We start from the raw sequence: 22,850 nt of genomic DNA on the forward strand, positions 1-22,850 counted from the left end.
ACAAGAGGGAACAATGGAAGAGGAAATAGTCCAGTGCTTTCCACTTGAATCCTGCTTTGGTCAGGACTCACAAAGTTTATCCTTGGTCATTAACTTTTATGAAGTGCTGATTTCCCTTTTGGCTCCCCCCTGTCCATCAGCCCTTGAGCCAAGCAAGTGCTCATTGCCATCCTCCAGTACAACATTTTCTCACTACCAGCCTCTCCCCTCTCCCTAACAGCTCTGAGACAGTCGTGCTCTTTCTGACTGAACGGCCACTAATGGCCCGACTGCTCTTAGCAAGACTTTGCAGCTTTGCTTGCCAAGACTTTAAATGTTGCTGCTGTGTTTAGCACTCCTTGGATATACAGTGAAGTGGAAAGGAGCACAAAGCAGCTGGGTGCTCTCAAAGACACCCTTCTTTCCCTTCCCTGTGTATGCAGCTTCTTTGTTGGCTGTAAATCACCTGAGGCACTCTGAAAAGTGCAGGGCAGGGCTGGTGGAGGTCCCTGTGGCCATTTAGAATGGTTACTGTACTGGTTTTTAGAAAATAAAACATTTCTGAGATGAGAAAGCTTTGACCATCCCACGTTAGGTGTTTTCTGCTCTTCACAGAAGAGTACAAGTGGGTCTGAAGCCTAAGTTGTAGTAGCATAAATCACAATTTCCTTCATAACCTCAACATTTTTCCATAGTTCATACAATTTAAAGTATCAGACCAAAAAAGCTTCATGCTATGTGTTTTGTAAACAGTCAGGGAAAGAAAAGGATATCCCTGTAAACTGTATTCTATACAGAAGGGGTTTTGACCCTCCTCCTAAATGACTAAGAAACAGGGAAAGAAAATTACATGTTAGTAGTAGTCAAGGGATTCTATTAAAAAAAAAAAAAAAAAAAAAAAAGCAAACAAAACAAAACTAATTCCCCCCAAATTAAAATCCCCAGAAAATGGCAGTCATCTGATGACTGGTGGGGGGAATGTGGATCTGTGTGTGAAACCTTGCTTTCACAAACTGATCATGCAAGGGAGTGTCCAAGGAAAGCAGACATTCCTGGAAAGGAAGTCTGTGATTGTTCAAAGTACCTTTATATCTTTAAATTACTCTTAGATGGTCACCAGATCTTTAATTGTCTTTGTTTCTGTCACACCAGGAGGATTAAAGTCACACTTGTATGGCAACCAGAACGATAATGGGTAGAAGCAGAAAGAAAATATGGCAGCCATCCTTAATAGCCAGAGTGCACAGAAGTGCTGCTGATATTCAGCAACCAAAAACAGAACTTTGACTGAACAATTTTGTCTCAGGGAAACAGTCAGTAGTTTTTTATCAAACATTGTAAAGAAACACAGTTTAAAAAATAGGTTGAGCAAATAGAGAGTTTTATAAAAAGGCATTTTTATTTGTCTGCCCTAGAACAAACCAGGAGAAAGAAGAGGAGGATATGTTTTCATACTACAGAAATCAAATGAAACCCATAGAAGAGATTAGGTTTTTAAAGATTTAGATACATGTCATCTCTCATACATTTTTCTCTCAAAAAAATCCAAAGAAAACACTTTAATTAGGTACTCTTTTTCAGATTCTCCTTCTTAAATAAGAAAGTCTCCCTTTTTAGACAGTACTATTTTTACATCTTAAGTGATAAATTCGTTTCTGTAGCCTGAATTCTAAATCTCTGCACTGAAAATCCAGATTTGTTTTGGGTTTTATGAATTCAAGAAATAAGTAAAGAAAAAAAGTATTACATTAAGACTTAAATAAACTAAATACCTTTTCCAGCGATACATTATATGGAGCCATTTGTGATATTTACGACATAATACTTGCCAATTTATACTCATTCTTCACCATTTGAGTGTGTCATTTCTGGGTCAGTTCATTGCTAGATGTCACTGTATATGAGCATCACATCATCCTCACTTTTCCCCTTTAACAGCGCTGTGCCCCTGTCTGTTTGTACACAGTAGCTCAGTGTATGAAATGCAGCAGTAAATATGCCTTTCTTTCTGAGAAGATATTTCTCCAGGCTGTACCAATCTGATTCTTAGGAAGGAAATAATTAATCTCATGTTCTACTGAAGACCTCAGTGACCCAGTGTAGAAAAGGGGGCTCTGCTGTCACCCATCTCATCAGGAAACTCAGCACCTCTTTTTTTCCCTCTCTGCAGCACTGTGTTTACATAAAGGACAAACTTCCCAGACACTCCCTGTCAAGGAGCAACAACCACACAAGTCCTTCCCTGAGAAATTTGGCAATAGATTGTTGGAACAGAGAAGGAAGTCAGTGATGCTAATAATCCTCCTGCAGCAGGCAGAAGCTGATATTTTAATAAACACTGCCTTTTAATATGAACATTTTCCCTCTAATATTAAGAAAATTGTTTATATATAATAAGGGGGAAAAAAAACCAACTCCTATGTTGCAAAAAAAAAATTCCTTCTGTGGGTCATTGGAGCTGAAAATAAACCAAGCTGGCTGCCTTGGGGGATTTATTGAACTTCAAGTGCCCATGACTTATTCCATGATTACAAAAAGCAGAATAACTTTCAAATTTGCTACATGAGAGACTGAAACAAAGTCCTCAATGCTGTTGCATTCTGGAGAGAGGAAAAATGGAAAGACCATATCAACTCTAGTACAAAACATGGCTCTGTTTTACTTCCCTAGCATGCAGAGCCCACTGCAGCCAGTGGAAAAAGGCTTCAAAAATTATATCTGATTTAAAGAGGAGGGATTTAAAAGTAGCTGTGCATGCACTTCACAAAGCTCACCATCAGAAAACAAATGAACTCTTTCTGCATTGAGTGTAGTGGATGCAGAAACAAAGCTGTTGTTAAGAAGTGTTTTTTTGAATACATAAAGGCCAGAATGTATGGCAGGACTCTTTCACCTCGATTCTGTTGAGGGTGGAAGAGGAAGATCATTGCTGCAAGGAGAGTGCAGATTGCATAATACTGTGGGAGCATTTCCAAATGTAATGGTAAAAAGTTCTCACAAACAAGGAATGCTCTGGGCACCACACCCTTCCCTATACTCCCTGAGATAGCCATTGAAGAGTTAATGCTGCTTCTCCCCTCCCAAGGTGGGTAATTAGAATAAAAGGTTGCAGCTGTAGGCCCTTTTTAACCACCTCCAGTCCTAGAGGAAATGCAAATGGTGTCTTTGTAAGCTGGGCTTGTGCTTTGGTTAGTGCTTGTACAGCTCTTTGTCCTTGGGGGTTATACAAATATGTTTTTTGTTTGTTGCAGTCAATAAAACCTGGGTCTCTGCTCCTGACTAAGGACTTGTTGTGATGTGATAAACACATATTATAGCTTTGGCTTTTGCAAATATTAAAGTGGATTCTATGTGTTGTGCATTGTAATATAATGTTAACTTTTGCAGAAGTAGCTATAGTTGTGAAATAACAAATGCTTTTATTTTGGTAGCTAACTGGCAATAATTAAAATATATCAGACATATGAAGTATGCCTATGCTTCCATGTGAAGTAGGTGATGTTGATTTAGAGTACTTGAGGTTAACTTGCAGTAACTGAAGTAACTAAACTGTCTGCATGGTCAGGGCACACCTGAGGAATGTGGCAAGGACCCCTGCTACTGCCACTTGGACTGTCACCTGCTGAAACCATGGAACAGGGGCTCCTCTGAGGAGGTGACACAAGACCCTCAAAACCACAACCAAGATTGCTGCACAGGCTCTAAAAAGGCAGATCAGAGCAGCGGCTGGGCTAAGAAGTTCCTAAAACAGGTAAAAGAGTTTAAAACAAGTTTGAATATGTATAATGGTTTGTGAATGTGCTTTTGACTGGTGCAATAGAAAGAAGGGCTGCTGTTGTTAGCTGGGGTGCCTCTGGCTACAGCTACACACCCAGCGCTGTGAATTCTATTTTATTGATTTGTCCCCTGTTGTCCGTTCTTAAATTTCTAGAAAATCAGCTGAGGAGTGGGCTTCATTTCTCACCTGTGATGATGGTCTTCAGCTGCTCGGGAGCTGCAGGTGAATTCTGTAAGTACCTCCTAAGTGTTCATGACTCTGCAAGCCATAGACGGAGGACTCATTTGCAACCCAGGTACTGGAAATGTGGGGCACATCTACAAGAGAGTGGGAGAGTGCTGCAGCTTGAAAAGAGGACAAATCAGGGAATGTGCCATGTGTTTGTCTGTGGAGCAGCCCATACTCCTCAGCAGGGGGAGGTGTCTGATGACCAGTGCCTCTAGCTCTGCTTGTGAATATATTTGTAGTTGCTCACACATTAGATGGTCCCTGTATCAATCTCAAAGTCTCAAAAACTGGTAAAAAGGATAATGGAGACTAAGGCTGCTTTCTTCCAGTCCTTGTTCCACCAGCCTTATTTCATTTGTTGCAGCAGGAGGCACCATACTGAAAAAGCTGAAAAATTTAAGTGAAAAAAATTTGGGGGTATCAAAAAAATTATATTCTCCTTTAAGAATGAAGATGAAAAAGAATGGCTGATATTTTATTCGCTTTTTATGCATTTTTGTCTTTCTGGGAGAATCATGAAGCTCTATTACTCACAATCAGTTCTTAAGGGAATTAATAAGTAATTTGTAGCATGATGCCCATCTGTTTCTGTATTTGATGCTTGCATGACACAGGCAGACCTCTGCGGTGGTGCCCTGTGATCCACAACAGTGAATTTGGGGTTGCTGGCCCTGGAGAAGTGGGGTTAGTGGGGGAAGGTGCTAGTAATGTCCCTGGCCTGGTCAGCTTGTAGGTGGCTGCAGTTCCATAACTGGCTTTGGGAGCACACGTGTCTCCCTTCACCAGAGGTTCAAGTGACTCCTCTTCTGTGTAGTCACAACTGTACAGTGATTTGGCTTCCCTGTGCAGTCCTGGACTTGTTCAAATAAAATAGAGAGGGCAATGGAACATTTACAGGGTAAAAAGAGATGTTAGTGGTAATGGTCTGGGTTTTTCTCCTTTTTTTTTTTTAGTGTTCTTGATTGCTAAACTGCTGTGCTTGATGGAGGGAGGGGAAGAATTTGCTTCCTGCTCCTTCTGCTAGAAAGATTTCAGAGGAATGGGAAAGGAGATAGGAGCAGGAATCCAAATCTGTCTAGTGAAGGTGGTAGTGTGCATGATTGTGGATTTCATCAATAAAAGACTGCCCAAGGATGATAGGAAGGACTGAAAGAAAAAAGGAAGAGGTGTTAGAACTGAAGTATCATCTTTCTCACTTCAGCCCAGTGAGTGAATTCTCTGAAAATCTGACTTTTAACTTTACCTTCTCTACTGTGTCTTTATTTTGAAAATCTCACCTTTAATAGAAGATTTGATACAGTTTGGAAATGGTTGATCCAATGGGATTACTCCTTCACATAGTCAGATATCTCACATGCCAGTCTGCACTGAACACAGCAACTTTGGGAACAGCATTACCCAGAAAACAGTCTGGCTTCATCTGAAGGTATTAGGAGTTGTCTACTCATTCTCTGAGTAATCTCATTTCTAACCTAAATAAAATCTGTAGAATTGCCTATGGAAGATACTGTACATCTGGTGTTAGTAAGAGATTCCAGTTTCTGTACAATTTCAGAGTAAAGTGAAGAGTAGACTGAAAAAATAATTAAATGAAATTAAGATTCAGGTCTAGCTTTTTCACCACTTATTTCAAAGTCTGTTGTCATAGCTACTGCAGCATAAGGCTAGCTTAGTTTGTTCACATTTTCTTTAAAGATATGTTCACCTTTTTAAGATAATTGAAGTAACTAAGCAAATACCTGGAGAGAAAAAAAATCAAAGTTGTCCTTTGCGCAACCATAATTTTATTGTGATTTATTATTTGGATCAGGGATGTTCAGCCTTTATCAGATAGGAGCCTTTTGTTCCTCAGGCCACAAAGCCAGAAAACAGTTCAATGAATATTAAAGTATTCTATAGAGCAAAACAGTTGCAAACTTCAAGAGGGTCAAAATTCAGCATGGCTGTGTCCCCTTGGTCTTACTTGCTAAGATAGGTTATCTAAATATATTATTATGGCCTCAAACTTTTGGCTTCTAGGAACAAAATAACATTTTTATTTCTGGACACAGGAGGTACCCAAGGTTTAGGGATATCTGAAAACATTACCATTTTAAATTTGGCTTAAGCTGTGGCAGATATATGATATTACTTAGCTCTTTATTTATACTGCTCATTTTGTATCAATCTTTTACTCTAGAATTAGTTTTTACATCCCATTATTGAATAAGTAAGATGAAGCATTTTGCTTAGGCAAAACTGTGGTCTTTAGATTTGACTGGAAGTTGGGAGTCAATGAATATTTTCTGGCAGGTCAGGTATAATTTGTGTCACCTGTCTGAGTCAGCTGCTGCACCCTTTGCCTCTCGGGTGGCCCTGCCCCTGTGCACGACTCATTTCTGGAGCTTCATTTCGGTTTCCTCACAGCTCAGGGCACTTTGGCCCTTAGCTGAGCTGGATCCTGGCTTACCACATTTGGGGAATTCCCTCTGGCCAATTGCTTTTTATGTACAATATGTCAAATAATAGGCTCTGGCAGAGATCTTCTCTATCATTGCTGTAATGATCTGACAGATGGGTGTCTTATCTCAAGAAAAGATGGAGAAAGGAATGTCTTGCTGTGCAGATAGGGAATATCTGTGAACCCCATGTGTCATCCACAACTTGATAGCATTGTTTCTGCTTTGCCTAGTGGCAAGTAGTTTTTTCCTTGTCCATTGGTTTTGAATCATAATTTAGTCCTAAATTTATAATTTTATGCATGTGGTTTCCTAAAGTCTGCAGTGCCAATAGCTGTTTTATTCCTTTACAGGGAAACTTTTTTTCTATAAAAGTAAGAGAGAAATGAGGAGGAATTAAACGGGGTGTTAATCAGTTTCAAGACAGTTTTCTAAAACTTTTAACTAGGCAACTCTCTGACAAGAGGCAAAACACTGATTGTGCAAAATGCTTGATCTTGCAGATAATCCTGAACCTATGAGATACCATTTGTAAAAACTGAAATCCATGCCATATTTAGCTTTCTGCTTCCTTTCAACATGGTTATTTTAACTTGTTTGCTGTCCATAGGCTCTCTTGCTGGCTTAGAGATATGTATATACTTCACTGGATCTGGACCTAATTAAGCAAATTCCATCTGGTTTTGCCCCTGGCTTTTCTAGCTGATAGTGATGCAGTAATTCATGGGGACAGTATTTTCCCAGTTTTTACTCGGTTCTAAAAAATGAGATTGTTAACTGTTTTCTTGTGCACTCTTTCAAGGCACTCAGACTGGTTCCTCACACAATATACAGAGAAATAAATAAATGTTTAATGCAGTATTTTACATATGGCAATAGTAACATGCTATATATTGCTAGATATAAAATAGCTGACTACAAGTGAAAGTTCTTTCATTCTCTTAATTATAATGTTCTCCTGTTCTGGATCTTGGCTCTCCTTAAGCACAATCCTGGAAGCAAACACATTTTTGGTTAACTGGCTAGGCTGTGCTCCTTCTATTTTGAGTTTTTCCATCCATTATAAGGCTGAATATGGCCTGTTGCTCAATATTTTATGTTTTAAAAAATGAAGATTCCTATGGCAATAAAAAGCACGGGTGGGCTCGTGTGTTTTGGTGTAAAGATTGGTTGCTAAAATGCCTAATTATCAAGCTTTAAGGGAATTGTGTGCTGGGGCTGGGAGGGGCAATATGCAAATGCAGGTAAGCGAGCATGCAATTCCCTATCGATGTCAAAGTGAAATTTTGTAGAAAGATCAGAGTTTTTGTCGAGCAATCACTTTTTAAAGAAACTAATTAAGGCATGTTTTGATGTAAAACTAAAAATACTGCATGTACACCTGTTCTTTCTTCCTCCTAGACACTTTTTGTGCCTAGCATAGCAGGGATGGATTGGCTTCCCTTACACCTGGCTGCTTGCGGGGTGGGCAGGGAGATGGACTTAGCAGTGCCTATCCCCACCCCCCTTCATGTTAGGCAGCATCTCTTTAGTATTTAAAGAGCTGTTCCAGCTTTTCCTGAGCTCCCTTTGGCTGGCTGGAAGGCTCTGGTGGCAGGCTGAGCTGGAATGTGACTGAGAGGCCAGGCTGTGCTCCCAGGAGGATGGGGCTGATGGCAGCCCAGCCCACCCAGAGGGCAGCTCCATGTGAACCACTTGTACAGCACAAAATGCTTTCCCTCACCTGCACTTGGGGCTGTGGCACTGCATGCTTGGCTGGTGCAGATGACACTGGGAGGAACGACAGCTGAGCACCAGGAGCCCCCAAGGCACAGCAGGGCAGCCTCTTCTCTTTCTGCAAGCAGGCAGGGCCAGGCCATGGTCAGCAATGCTGGGCACTGAAAGTGTCTTCATTCAGCATGCCACACCAACTTGCACTTCACAAAAACTGTAATTTCACTGAAAAAGCTTTGAAGTCAACTGTAATGAGAAATTTTGCTTCTGAGCTGTCTCTGTGTTGCTATGATGTTAATACCACCAGATATAAAAAACTGCTAGGCAGCTGATCAGATCTGGAAAGACAAATTTTGGATCTGTCTGCCTTTTCTTTCTCTGAGGAGTCAGTGTCCCCATTGCTTCTCCAAGAAGACTCCTAGGAACATCTCATCCAGCAGATTGGTCCATGAGATGAAGAAATCACTCTTGAGAGCAAAGAATTTATTGGTGATGTGATACTAGGATTAGATTTCTATCTTATCTTTTCCCTCTCCAGCATAACAAGATGACAATAGAAAATTTGGGCAGCAGGATCATGGCAAATATTTTGCTCAAGCTGTCCTTTAAGCAAAATAGAATTGCTGCACTAGCTTCTGTGCCCTGACTTAGTAGAACTAAAACTGCTTGGTTTTATGACAATAAATGAGTAGCCTGGAGTTGATTTGGAAGGAGCAAGACGAAGCTGTCTTTGCTAGTAACAGAACTGGATGAAACATGTGGTAATTGAACTTTTAGATAATTCCTGGAGTTCTGGCAATGTCACTTTAGGGAGTTGAATTGTATTTTTCTGGTCAGATCTGTAGATATTGAAGGTTTAATATTTCATTTGATCATCTAGCTTTAAAAAACAATCTACCTCCCAATGAGCACAACTCTTCTTTGGTAGCAAACAATCTAGCTGCTTTCTCATCACACTGAAAGCTCAGTCATGGCCTATGATTTATAAGGAAAATTCTTAGTTGGCCCAGGTAGGAGGGGGACTCTAAAAAAATCTATCAAGTACCAAGAAGGAGGAACAAGGAGATTTCAAACTTTTTAAAATATCCCATTAAACTAGCCAAATCTTAAGTTCAGAGTCTTAAACTGAGATAATATTTTTGTTTTGGAACTTTTATTAAGATGCTGAAAACAAAATATCTTAATATAACTGGCAACTGGTTTTTATAAGCTGCTGTGATCTCTTGGAGGAGGAAAAAGGTGAGAAATTTTGTTACACATATCAGTGGCAAATCTACCAGAAAAAATAATAGTATTAGTCATCATGAATGTGGTTAATGATGAACTTTTACAGGGTAAAACTCAAAATTTCTGGTTAGTTGTTGAAAAATACTCAGCTTTTATCTGAGGTGTTCTGAATGCCCACTTGGCAAACATCCCTGAGAGCACAGAGTGTAGACTGATGGTTTAGGTGCACAAGTTAAACAGCAACAGCTCAGCAAATGCTCTTCGAGTTTTTTCAGCAATAAAATTTTTGGATGGTTTTATGTAGGATATTCTTTAGGTAAAGTTACTTGTTCGGTCACAGAAATATCCCAGTAGGTGCTCATCAATTTTGAGAGATATTTCTAACTTTATTAATATTGTGTGCGATTGTTCCCCATAAATTCACATTCTTTTTCCAAATGACATGTCTCATCCTTTTCATTTTTAATCCTTTAATCTTTTGTCAAGGCATTGTGTTTTGACCTTGTGCCCCCATTAAACTCCGAGAGCAATTATCACAGGTGGGAATCCTCAGCTCCTGCGATCCCTGAGCAGTGTAAAGCAGTTGCTCAGGATCACTGCTCATGTCTCTCTTTCATTTGCATGTGTAAGCACACCTACTTCTCAAACAGAGCAATAGTCTAACTCTGTAACTCAGCAAAGCCCATCCCTCTGAGTCCCCAAGCTGATTTCTCTTCAGCAGTTCCCACCTGAAGGTGCCCAAGGGTGGGGACTGCAGGCAATCCAGTGAGCCATCTCAGTGACATAAATTCAACATCACATTACTCAGGTGTGTGTCAGCCCCTGCACTGGTATTTTTCTTCTTTAACAGATAAAAAGGCTTCACAGCTTGGGCACTCTCTAGGTGGGCAGTGAGCAGTATGGATGACACAGAATTCTTTAAAAAGTCAGCTTAGATCATCCTAGCCTCTGTTAATTTCTAGCATGTGTTAATTTAGCCTCTGTTAATTTCTAGTGTTAGCAGGTATCTAAATCAGAAGTGAGGTATGAGGAGGAAAAGGAGACTCTGGCATTCATGTAAATGAGGCAAAGAAGGGCAGGCTGTGGATATTTAACCAAAAGCACTGCAGAGAACAGAGCTATGCAGAAGGAGCCCATCCTGAGGCAGCTGGGTAGGCTCCTGAAGAAATCTGCTCAGTTTGTGAACTAATTGAAAGGGAGGAAAAGGGAAGATACAGAACATGGGTGCTTTGTGGCAGTCTCATGTGAACAGGAGAAAAACAGGTAAGTTGTTGATTACTTGAGCTTATTTTTTTCTTTCTAAAGAATAATAGCTTCACAGAAAATCAATTTTCCCAAGGAAGCCGCCAAGGGATATCCAAGACAACAAATCAGTGTACAGCCATAAAAAATGTGTTTTGCAGGTAGAATTAGTACACTGGGGGATGGGATCTTAATGGGAAATTTAACATTAGAAAAAACCCATCAGAATAGCAGAAGAAAATGCGTGAAGAAAGCAGATATAAATAAGTTCTATAAAAAGCAGTTTGGACAAAATAATGGTAATCCCAAAAACCTGCAAATAGCAAACCACCCAACCTCAGTGCACCCCACTGCTGCTGGGTGCAGGGAAAGCCAGGTGTTGTTCAGGCAACCTCAAAGAGCTAAAAAAAAAAAAATCTTACTGGTCTATAAAATCCTCAGCTAATGTCAAGGCAAAAGTAAACTGCATGGCAGAGGTGAAAGAGAGGGAAAATTCAGCTTTAATATCTGTTTGAGATGTGGTAGAGAAGCTGTTTCCTCTTCACAGCAGGGAACAGCACTGATATGCACAAGAGAAATGTTACCAGCTAGGTGCTGTGTGGCACACGCACCCCAAAAAAAGGCAGTGGGGGATAAAAACCCCGTGATTTTTCTAAGTGTGTGTTTATTTAAGGTAGTCTGCTTGCCCACTGCAAAAGCTTCAAGAACAAAGCTGACTCATTAGGAGTAATGCCAAAAGTGATGGACGATAATGAAATTAAGGAATTTTTGCTAGGTGATGTGTGGATATTTTAAAAAATGATGGATGTGACCAAGAGATATGAAAATCACCAAAAGGAAGATACAGAAATTTACCCAACTTATCCAAACAAATAGAAACTCTTTTGTGTTGGCTTTGGATGGGATGGAGTTTTTCCCTCACTGTAGCCAGTCCAAAACTGTGGTTTGGATTTGTGCTGGAAACAGTGTTGATATATCAGATATACCCAGGAATCCCCTCTCGCCTTCTCGGAGGTTCATGCACTCTGGGGTGTCTTTCCCTCACTTCCCCCAACATGACCCAAATTCCAATTCAGCAGTCTAAAAATAGACCAAAAATTACCAAACAGAGTGCAAGCCAATTTGATGAACATTGCGATGCCAAAATTTATCACTGGGCCAAATCCAAAAGGGTTGCTGTCTCAGTGTTCCTGCCGTGGGTGGTGGCAGCCAAAGCATTAAGTGAATTGGGCAACTTAGAGTGTTGGGTAACGAAGCAGGCGAATTTGACAGTAACAGCCTTAAGTAACCTCCTCGAAGATGAGGAAATAACCACGTAGGCTACCCTACAAAATCCAGCAGCCATTGATTTTCTGCTGCTGGCACATGGGCATGGCTGTCAGGAATTTGAGGGGTTGTGATGCTTTAATTTGTCATCAAAGAGCCAGAGCGTCCATCAGAGATGAAGAGCCTGATTGGCAGTGTGAAACAAGAGAACGAGGACTGTTTTAGGGACGTGTTTAAGAACTGGAATCTTTCAGGATGGATGGTAGCCATCATAAAAGATATTGCATATCTCATCGTTATTTTCCTAGTGTTGTTTCCTAGTCTTTTGGGATTTTAAAGCGCGTCATCTCCACCACCACCACCAAGTCTGCAGCTTCAAAAATGGTAGCGCTGCTGTCACTACTGAAAATATATGGTGGGAAGGCAATCAACAAAGCAGGCACTGAAGTTTAATACCCCTGACTTTATCCTTCCCCAAAGCTCCAGCAAATTTATAAAATAAAAATGGGGGAGATGTGGTGGTGCGTGTTCTGTGGGATTTTGCAGTGTTTTATTATATGAGTTAGAAAGTTATTGTTAGAGAGTTCTGTTTGGTGTGTTCCTTGTACCTGCTATTTCTTCCCCTCACAGTGGTTTCTCCCAAGTTGTTTACCCCTAAGTTTTCCCACCACTTGACTGTCACTCTCTCTGTTCCTCCCCTTTTACCCCAAAATAGATATGCCAATCCAAGTTGTGCTGCCCACCTCCCCTCCCCTGTCAGTCAGTGTAACCACCCCCATTTTCTTCTCAAAAGTTCTTTGTCAATCATCCCTGTTCTTGTTGTCACTTGGTCCCCGGAGGCTTCTCCCCTCCCCGGCTTTTCCCCATTGTGTTGTAACCCTAATGTAATCCTTTGCCATTGGATGTCCCAGGGTGACACCCCTTCCCACCCACACCCTTTATAAGTGTTCCCACCACTTGACTGTCACTCCGGGGAACTGCTAGCTGGCGCTCTGATTCCCAGTGGCTGCTGAGAAGGTGCCACAGAAAAATATGTTTATTCCAGACTTGATTAGTCTACTATTTCATTTGGTTCACCTGGGCAAAAAAAAAAAAAAAAAAAAAAAAAAAAAATGTAGTGCTTTCAAAACTCCCCATTTGGTAGATGACATTTCAAGGGCTGTCTGTTCTGCAAAAGAGAGATTCCAGAGATGATGCCATGTAGATTTTGCATATGGCAGGATCTGAGAGAAGCAAAGGATAAAACTACTTGCATGGCTACAAAGGAAGGGAACTCAAATGTTGAAAGGGATTAGAACAAGAGTTCTTTCTACCTCTTCTTTCTGACCTTTGGAAATCAGGCTAGGAGTGATTAGGCAGCACTGATGTCACTCCAGCTCAGTAGAAAACAAAGCACTCCTGTAACACATTAGGGACACATTGGGTGTGCTAAGGAGCAACTGAGACACAAAGAAGATTTTCTGAAGATTACTAAGCTGAGAAAACAGAATGCTAAAATTCAGGTGTTGTAGCTGGAGAAGTTACTGTTGCAGAAAAACCCCTCTGGTGGGATTTGGCTCATTAGTGGAGAGGTGAGCTTTGCTGTCCTTAGCTCTTCACTGTAATAAACATATTAGGGTGCTGCAGGAGGAGTGTGTATTGGGGAGCTGCATGGTTAAAGTCTATAACAAAATACAAAAAAAAGGTGTTCTCAGTATAGCAGCAGCTTTTGCACTGCTGAGGTTGCTGTGTTTGATCCTGAGCCCACAAAGGTGAATCCTATGGGGCAATATTGTTCTGGAAAGAATTTCCAGTGACCAATCAGTTCCTGCACTGTTTCAGAGAGATTGAAATAAAACCAACAAGAACAAAATATAAAATGTGAAAGACTCAAAGGAACAAGTGAATGAAATATAGTAACTCTTCTGTATAAAGATGTCAGAAATTTAAAAGAAAAGGGGTGAATGTTTATGGAATTGTCCTGAAAGATTTCCTAATGAATTCAGGGCAAGGTAATATCCACCTGATGCTGTGCCATCTTCACTGTGATTAGTGCATCTGCATGTGCTCCTGAAAAATTTCAGTGGTTTTCAGTTCATTTTTTATAGGCAGGCAGAAAAATCCCGTGGCCCAGTAAAGCAACTGAGCAAGGCTGGAGGAGCGGCTCAAAACATTTTGGTTTTGCAGAGCATTTAAACGTCACCTTTGTGGCTGGAGTTTCACCCATGCAATTTGACATCCTGAGCATGATGCCATGGTCAGTAACATCTCTCCTGATCCCCAGAATTACCAGTCATAGCAGAAAGAAATATGCTTGTGTGGAGGAAGTAAAGTCCTGTTATAATAAAATGCCATAGGCTGGGAACCTCTGAAAAGGAACTTCAGAGCAGGAATAGGAAGCTGATATATCTAGAGTTTAGTAGCAAAGTCCATGTCAATTTAGGGAATAAGCATCCAAGTGACAGGTCAGATACCTGAAGGTTGCTCCTATTAGTGCAGCCACAGCTGATGATGAAAATACTGACCTGAGGTGCTGGTGAGGACAGCCCTCACTGGGATCCTGAGAAACCAGCACCCACTGGGCAGAGAGGACATTGTAATTACAGAGGACACACAGTCCTTAGGTGCTACTAATGGCCGTGTGCTGCCTGCACAGTCCTGATCAAGGAGAGAAAGGCTCATGATGCTGCTAACATAAGATTTACATGCAGCTTTGTGAGTGATGACACCTCCTCCCTGCCTGCGTGCCTGAAGTGGATATACTCTACTTATGCCCACAGTGCCCAAATGAATGTAATCAAGTCCTTGTTTTTCTGTCCCTGCTTTAGATCAGCCTTACTACATTCAGTACTCTGACGTCAGTTCACTAACAATGCTTAAGAATCCTGTGAGTTCACACACATTTTTTTTTTTTATTCAAAACTAATTCTTACGTGCAGATGGCAATGTTTGATTCCATGGGAGGAAGGCAACCCATGGCTCAGGAATAGATCAAAACAGCTGCACATCACTGCTGACAGGCTCTGTGCATTGAGTGTCCTTCCCAGTCCCTTGTAAATTCCTGGAAAGCATTTCTGCAATGCTTTCAAGGTAGTAAAAAATTGCAGAGCAAATGTGGTAAAATAGGAAGAAAATGGAAATAATGATGAAGAGAGCATAGCAATCTGAATAGCAAAAATGCTACTATTGAAAAGAATAAGAATATTTTTTTTAAAGTTGAAGAAATTTCATTCAAAAGATGGTTGCATATATTAATGTTAGTCTGATATTTCACAGAACACTTAATATAGTTTTTCAGTAGTGATGGCCAGGAAAGCAAATGCTGTCATTATGGATAGTTTTAAGAAGTAAAAGGTGGAGAGTAGATACAGATATTGAATTATGAAAATTTAGAATTTTTTAAGATATCAGAGATTAAATTAATTGGTTTATGAATATTTGTTCATAACCTAATAGATAAAATCAACATTTAGCTGCTATGCTATGGGAAATTTAATTTGAAAGATTCTATTCCTTCTCTCCTGCAGGCATTCTTTTACATGTACTGAAAGCAACTTCCCCATCCCATAAATAAGCAAGTAGATAACAAGGTTTTCCACATAAACATAGGGGGGTGTTGGCAGAAGTACCTGTGTGCAAAGGTAGAAGGACACTTCAGAGACAAAAGCCACCTTCTCCAAGTCTGAGTGCAGGGAGAGAGGTCTTGCAAGTGCTCCTGACCGTGTGTTCGGCCAGCTCGTGCTGATAAGTTCAAAAACAAAGTTGAAAGGAGAAGGGAGATGCTGAGAAGTTGGTGGGGAATTGGCTTGGAGTGGCTGAGGGGTGGCAGCTGGACCCACAGGAGAGCGCTCAGCCCCAGCTGTTTGGCCTGCAGATTTTGGGTCTCTCTTGCTGCGATCAAGTGCTTCCCTCTGCTCCTGATGAGCTGCCCTGCTGAGACATGTCAGACTCCTGCTGTCCTTTCCCTTGCCTGCCTTTGAAGAAAACCCTCATCACCTACTAAAATACCTCTGGACAGAGAAACATCCCTATTTCCAAGGTAGTGCCTACAAAATTTTCCATACTGTGTGCTCTGTAAACAGCAAGGTGATTTGGGCATGGAAATTAAGCAATCTCTGTTATACACAGGAGTGGATTGCAATTCTGACTTGGAGTGTTATAATTTGATTTTGTCTTTTCTCTGTACCTAATGTACTTATTGAATATTCATACTTATTTCACCCTCTTAATTTTTCTGCTAGAAAATAATTTGTTGTCTCAGTTGCAGTTCTGTAATTCCTCAAAGCCAAGTAAGTTTTCTTCCTTCAATGCCTGCTTCTATCCAGCCCATGTTGTGTATCTGAGCTATTGAATTACACAGAAGCTGAGCTGCTTTGTGTCACTTTATTTAAGCTCTAATACTTTATACACAAACTGAATATGATATTGGAGGCAGTCAGCCTGCAGATAATGCCTGTAGTTTCAAATAAGCACCCTATTAAGAAGAGTTTTAGCAGTGTCCTGGTACTTGTGTTCTGAGACCAGGACAGGGGAGCCTTTGGGCACAATGTTATTGTTAGAAAGTGATTGTCTTGGTTTCAATTCTGTCTTTTCTCAGGGCTCAGTTATCTTAGTTTTGTGGTTGGTTTGTTTGATTTTTTTTCCTTTCTCTTTTTTTGTTTGTTTGGTTTTGTTTGGTTTTTCTTCCTAGCTAAGTTTTTTCCAGCTCATTACCTGCACATATATCCCTTTTGAAATGAGATAGCAACAGCAGAAGTCTCATCTGATGTTAAAAGTGCTTTCAACCATTTTTCCTCCTTAGCATCCACCATGGAATCCTTTTCATTGAGTCCCTGGGCTGGTGGTGTTGTTCACTGCACAGTCTACTGCCATTTGTGCATATCTTTGCTTTGAGCTTTGTAGGTGACTTCTTGCAGTCTCTTTGGAAAGACTCAGTTGAGTCCTGTGCTGTTGGCTGAGAAGAAACTTGTCTCATTCTAACAGTGCAGATAAGTTTCTTATTAGGGATTTGTGTAGGTTCCCAAATTCCTAAGTTGGTTTTCTGAACTCTAAATCAACTATATGTTTGAAAAACCCTAAAATAGGCAAACATTTCTCCTCTTGTCCTGCAAAACACAAACCACCCCCTCCTTGTCCCTTTTGTATGCACAGTCAGTAGTCCCCAGATGTGGTAGCACAATGTGTTAAGTTCCTAAATGCTCTAAAAGGTCAAATCCTTTAAGGTGCATGATGTTCCTTTTCTTTGTCATGAAGTCTGCACTTCAAGCCTTGTTAGAGGGCTTTAACCTTCTCTACTCATGGCTCTCACCAATGAAAATCTTGTCTCTTTTTGTCTTTCATTTTTTTTATTTTTTTTGTTTCTTCCCCAGCCCTGCCCCTCCCACTCCCCTTTTCTCTTTTTTCCCAGTTTTGCCCAAGCTGTTGACTGTTCTGAGGGGTTTTTCATGTTTATTTCCATTTTGGAATTCTTTCCCCTGTCACACTCCCAGTACTAGAGCCAAGGTGCCCACTGGTTCTGCTTGACCCAGTGCCTGCTCAGCAATGCCGGACATGAACATCCCTGCAGTAAAATATAGTAAAAAGTGGTGAACCCTGAATGCAGGAAGAAATTATGATGTCTGGCTCCAGATCAGAAGGCTGGAGGATAGCTTTATTAAAACTATACTATATTACATTGATATACTACTTAAAGAGGTACTATACTATTCTACTTACTTCTTACTCACCTAACTACAAACTCCTGACTCTCTGCTGAGAGTCCCAGACACAGCTGGATCCCATTGGTCACTGAACCAAAACAACCTTCACCAGAATCCAACCCAGCAATGGCTGCAGGTAAATGATCCCCACACCACATTCCACATGGAGAAAACAAAGGAGCAGAGATAAAGATTGTTTTCTCTTCTCTCTGTGCTTCTCCTGAGAGACAGAATGATGTCTCTCTGTCCAGAGAATGTGACTGTCACAGTAAAACACCAACATTCCCAGCTGCCTTTTGCCAGAGCTGTTTAAAGCACAGCTCTCTATGGCTTGGAGAGTTTGGTAAAGAGGCAAAGCCAAGCTTTAAGGGAGTTAGGGGAACTGGGAGCTTTTACACAGAGAAGCAGCAGTTTTGCTTGGAAAACTCTTGTGGGCCCTGCAGCAGTCAGTGGCCATAGAGACTCATCACTATTTTTGGTGACCTTAAGTTATTTATCATCTTAGAATTTCTTTGCAGCTTTTTAGGCTGACAGTGATTTAGCTTGATAACTAAAGTTAGCCAATGTCACTGTCACAAATATCTTGACACTTGCAGCCTAGCAGAATTTTAAAAGACACCTTTCCTACCCTGTCAGGAAGGCCTTGTTCTCCAAACAGACTCCTGAGTTCCTGAGAACCAGGATCTCAAGGCTGGCATGAAGCCAAAGCAGTCATTTATATCTCAGGTGACCACAACTTCTTAGGTGTCTCCTCTAAAGGCACTCTTGTCTTTTGATCTTGAGTACAGGTCTTAAACTACTGAAAACAACTTGTTTTATGATGGGAAGAAAAAAATGTCAGGGCCTTAAGCCAAAGGATTGAATTACCATCAGTATGATTTGCCTTCCAGAGAAGGGCTGAGGCATATTGGCAAGAGTGCAGAGACCTGGCTTGCAGTCTCACAGCTTGGCTTGTGCACTGCTTGAAGTACATGCCCACTTCACATTTAGCATTCTTTCATCTGCCAAATGCTGCTATTGGATTTTTTTCTTTAATATTTTTCTTGTAAAGCTGCTCTCAGTTTATATATTCCAATCTGTAGCCCGAACATCAATTGATCACACTACAGATTGCCTCTTGTTGATGGTATCTATTGTACCTTTCCTAGCTCACAACCTGGAAAGGATTGGAACCCGTGCCCTCAGGGCAACCTTTAGAGTTCAACTTTTGCAACAGAGCTTTAACTGGACCCTTCAGACAAAAAAAATGCTTTTATTGCCCTTAGTGCTGAAAGTTTTATTCTGTCTCTTTGCAGTGTTTTGTTTCACTCTAATGGGGAAAAAGGAAATTCATGTTTTCTTTGTTAGGAAGTGAGAAGTGACAAAAATGAAAAAATTATATTGTTGTATAACGTCTTAAAATATTTGACATTTAACAATGTTTACAAAGAATAATATTATCAACTACATATTTTTGAAGAGCATAATTACTTGTGCGTGTTTGATGAAAAATCAAACAGGAATATATAGTTATTTCACCAAATAAGCATTCAAGCATCATTGGATGCACATAGTATTAATAATAACATAGAAAAATATTTTTCTTCAGAAAGCTATGGAAAGCTGCTGCATTGTTTCCTCTTCCTATTTTTACTTCCTGAATTACTAAATTATTTCAGTTCTTTGCAAGAAGACACATTACACTTGGAATCTGCATGCAGTCAGAGGGAAAACCGTGAGGGGAGACAAGCACTTGCCATAAATTAGCAGCTTTATGAATATTTGAGTTGGTTGCACTCCTGGAGCATCCTAGTGGGTCAGCTCTGCTGTGGCTGCACAAATGTGCTCCTCTGTGGTGTGCAAGTACTGTGAGGAATGGATCCAGGCTGACTGGAGGCAGGCTCTTTGTACACTGATTAACATCTGAGCTTGATGTAGGGGAAGATTAAAATCAGGATAAAGGATATTTTCTATTAAATTATAAAAGAAGAACATGCTGTATGAATTGCTTTCCTGTCGTTTTCATTGTATATGTATGTAATGAGATAATGCATGTTAATCCTCATGAATCAAGCAGGCAGATGTTAAAAAAGCTTAACTCATTTCTTCCACTTGTGGGTGGCATTTGTAAAGATTCCAAATAGCCTGGACATGCTCCTTCCAAGTAAGACTTGAAAGTGTAATAGCTGTGAACTCAACACTGTATTTCATGTAAGAATCTCTGAGTAATTTATAAGCAGCCTATTCCTAAGGTGTGAAAGTGTTACTACATCACCTATATGAGGAACCAGCAAAGCACACTGGACACTGCTCACTATCTGTTTTTTAGTTCTGTTTCCTATTGTGTAGACAGAAATTTTTGGGTTTAGAATGAGAGAGATGACCTGAGAAAATAAGTGTAAGAAGTCAGTGTCAAGGGATACAAGGGTAATTAATAGAAGATTGATTAAGTAATGAAGGGCTAAAGCTCTGTGCAGAGGGGCTTGGATGGCACCATGAACTTGAAATGCAGAACAGCAGAGGCTCTTTCATTTTACTAGATGCAAGAGCCCTCAAATGCAATTGTCCTTTTCCCAAAGATTGAATTTTTACTAATAAAGCATTAGAGTGTGTAGGCAGCCTATTCCTGTCTCCATTGTTATGCTGTGCTGATAATACAGCAAGTCTCAGGGCTGATGTTGTTGGTGAAAGGAACTGTTATGAGACAACTGTGTATCTTTTGGTCACACTTTTAACAAAATAGTTGCTACCTTTATAAATCTTTTAAGTCTGGCAGATGTTTTTACCCTTCCTCCCTAGAGTTACTTTAGTTGCACCCTCTTTATTAGGTAGAGACATATATAATTCAAAAGACATAATTATAAAATTGAATATAAACACTTTGTGATAACTGCATTATGAATGCTGGAACTGTTACTGTAACTACATGCAGCTGCATTCAGTCTGCTTTACCATGTTGGTGGTTTAAATAAGAGAAATGGGCTGCCTAACTTTAAAATCTAGTCAAGTCTGGGACTTCATGTGGCATCAGCCTGAAAGCAGTGTTGCAGCCTACTTCTGGCAGACATTTCCAGGCAACTTTCTAAAGAGGGAGGAGAAAAAGTCAAAATACACAGAATTGCTACCGTGACTTTCTTAAAAGGAAGCATGTGTGTGTAAGTTAATGAAACACACAGGTATCTGCTTTTTGGAAGAGGTTTTCTTGTTAGAGATTCTCCCCACCTTTTAAAGCTCTCAGATTAATCCTGATGCAAAATAGCACAACCTATTAATTATCAAAAATCCCCTTCACAGGATGGAAAACTCATTTTACATAAATCCTTATTAGCCATATCTTCTCAGTGTAGCAGAACTTTACTTTTCATGTCTCTTGACAGCTCCCAGTTTGACAAAGGAAGCTTAGCTTCACTAAAAAAAGCAAATTCATTTTTTGGGATTCCAATTAACACGTTGACATTGTGTTATAGAACTGGAGGTGTATGAAATTATTCCCTGGGAGTTTATCACCACTGGGAAAGGTGATTGATTCTGCTACCTGGAGGAAGTAATAGATAATGTATTAAGTAACACAGGGATGGTTTGTTTTGTTCCCCCTAAGCTAAAGATAAATTCCATCTTCATTTTAATTTTTACACGAGAGGCAGCACCACACAGAGGCACAGCTGCAAAGCTCAAACTTCTGCTGCTCCATATTGGGACCCCAGTGAAGCAGAACATTAATCTGTACAGCAAACAAATGACTATCATTTACATAATTACATTTAGTCACAATTTATAACATATTCATAAGTGCATGAGTGAAAATGATGCATTTGCTGTGTAAGGGATAGAAATTGTGGATCAGTTAGGCTTTGCCAGGACAGGAGGAGGAACAAAAAGAAGTCATTTTCCAGTGTGTTAGAAAATTCACACTTGTGATTTTGAGTCCAGCTGTCCTTACCTATCCCTTCTAGACTTTTTGTACTGATGGGTTTTATTTCTGTAAGTGACTGTGAGTTGAGGCTCCTTTGTGTAAACCTATGGTAATTCCTACAGTAACCTTTGGGAAAAAGGGCAAAATGGGATTTTCTCCAGAAATGTTTCCATTAACAACTCAAGATTTACTTGAAAGTGAAAAAGAGTGATTAGAAATCAAAGGGGCTTCCGGTAAATGTCTTTTATCTTTGACTACAGCATTTATAATTACCATAGTTGCACTGCACAAGAAATTATATAGCAGAGAGTCAAGCTTTCATAAAGTTTAAGTAAGTCTTCTTTCCCCAGAAGAGTATCAAATAATAATCTTAGGCATCACTTTTATCCCTACCAATGTTTGCTTTCTCCAGTTTTACATTTTTTTTGTTATTTTTCTTGCTTTTACATATTTTTTCTGCTTTACTCTCCATTTTTTCCCTCTTGATTTTTACAAGTCAAAAGGGAAGCAATCATACCACCAAGTGATAGAACTGGAAGAAATCCTGTAGCAGTTGCTTGTGTCTCAGTCTCTATATTTCACGTTTTCCTGTAATTCTGCTACTTTTTGAGCAATTTGAAAACTATTTCTGAGATTTTTTTTTTGCATTATTTTAACTTCAATTATTTCTCTGAGTTTTAGAGTTCTCACATAAATGCGTCACTCTGTAACTCTAAAGAACATAACAACTACAACTCAGTTTTTTGTGAACACACAAAATTACATGATATAAAAAGCATCTCATCTGACAGAATCAATTAAAACAAAAAAGGCAACATTCCACTAAACCCAGTCTTTTGTTTTCTCCTGGAAACTAGAGACCTGTCAGATAATTCTCTGTCCAGAAAAAATCAGTCTCCTAATCAGGATTTTTGTGCTTGTGTGCTGGGGCTTTTGGTTTGGTTTGTTTTTTTTCCCACCCAGCAGCTTGCTGAGGGATTATCACCCACTCAGGGAGCAATCAGTAACACAGTCAGGAGTAGCAGGTTGGAGATTTTGCTCCCTTCTTCTGGTTTTGCCAGAACACTTGGCTGGCAGGCTGCTCAGAGGTTGCATGTCCAGCTCTGGGGGTCGGAAGGGCTCAGTAGCAAAGAAAAAGATAGAGGTAACTCTTTGATGAATGGAACTACTACTCTGGGATGAAGAAAAGTGTCTTGGTTTAGGCTGTACATGATTGCACTTGTCCACTTTGCAAATCAGCAAAGAGCCTTAGACGCTCATCTGTCCCCTGTGTGTAGTGTTGCATTTAAACACGAGGTGAGCAAGAGACAGTTTTACTTTTAAGTCAAAACCTTAGTCTAAATTCGGCTTTGGCAAGGTTGTCTTCCTGAAGTGCTAATATTCCTACAAGTTACTCATATCTTTTCAGA

At 40.1% G+C, this 22,850-nt stretch overlaps 1 protein-coding gene across 1 annotated transcript in view; it reads left to right on the forward strand.

The window, feature by feature from the left end:
• The window catches only part of LOC110473331 (uncharacterized), a 206,225-nt gene that overhangs the window by 97,629 nt on the left and 85,746 nt on the right, over nt 1–22,850 (forward strand). The window contains exon 3 of the mRNA XM_077784499.1: nt 3,545–3,730. Within this exon, the coding sequence (XP_077640625.1) occupies nt 3,545–3,730 (186 nt within the window). The remainder of the gene's footprint in view (nt 1–3,544; nt 3,731–22,850) is intronic.

This window comes from Lonchura striata, chromosome 7 (genome assembly GCF_046129695.1).
Source record: "Lonchura striata isolate bLonStr1 chromosome 7, bLonStr1.mat, whole genome shotgun sequence".
NCBI lineage: Eukaryota > Metazoa > Chordata > Aves > Passeriformes > Estrildidae > Lonchura > Lonchura striata.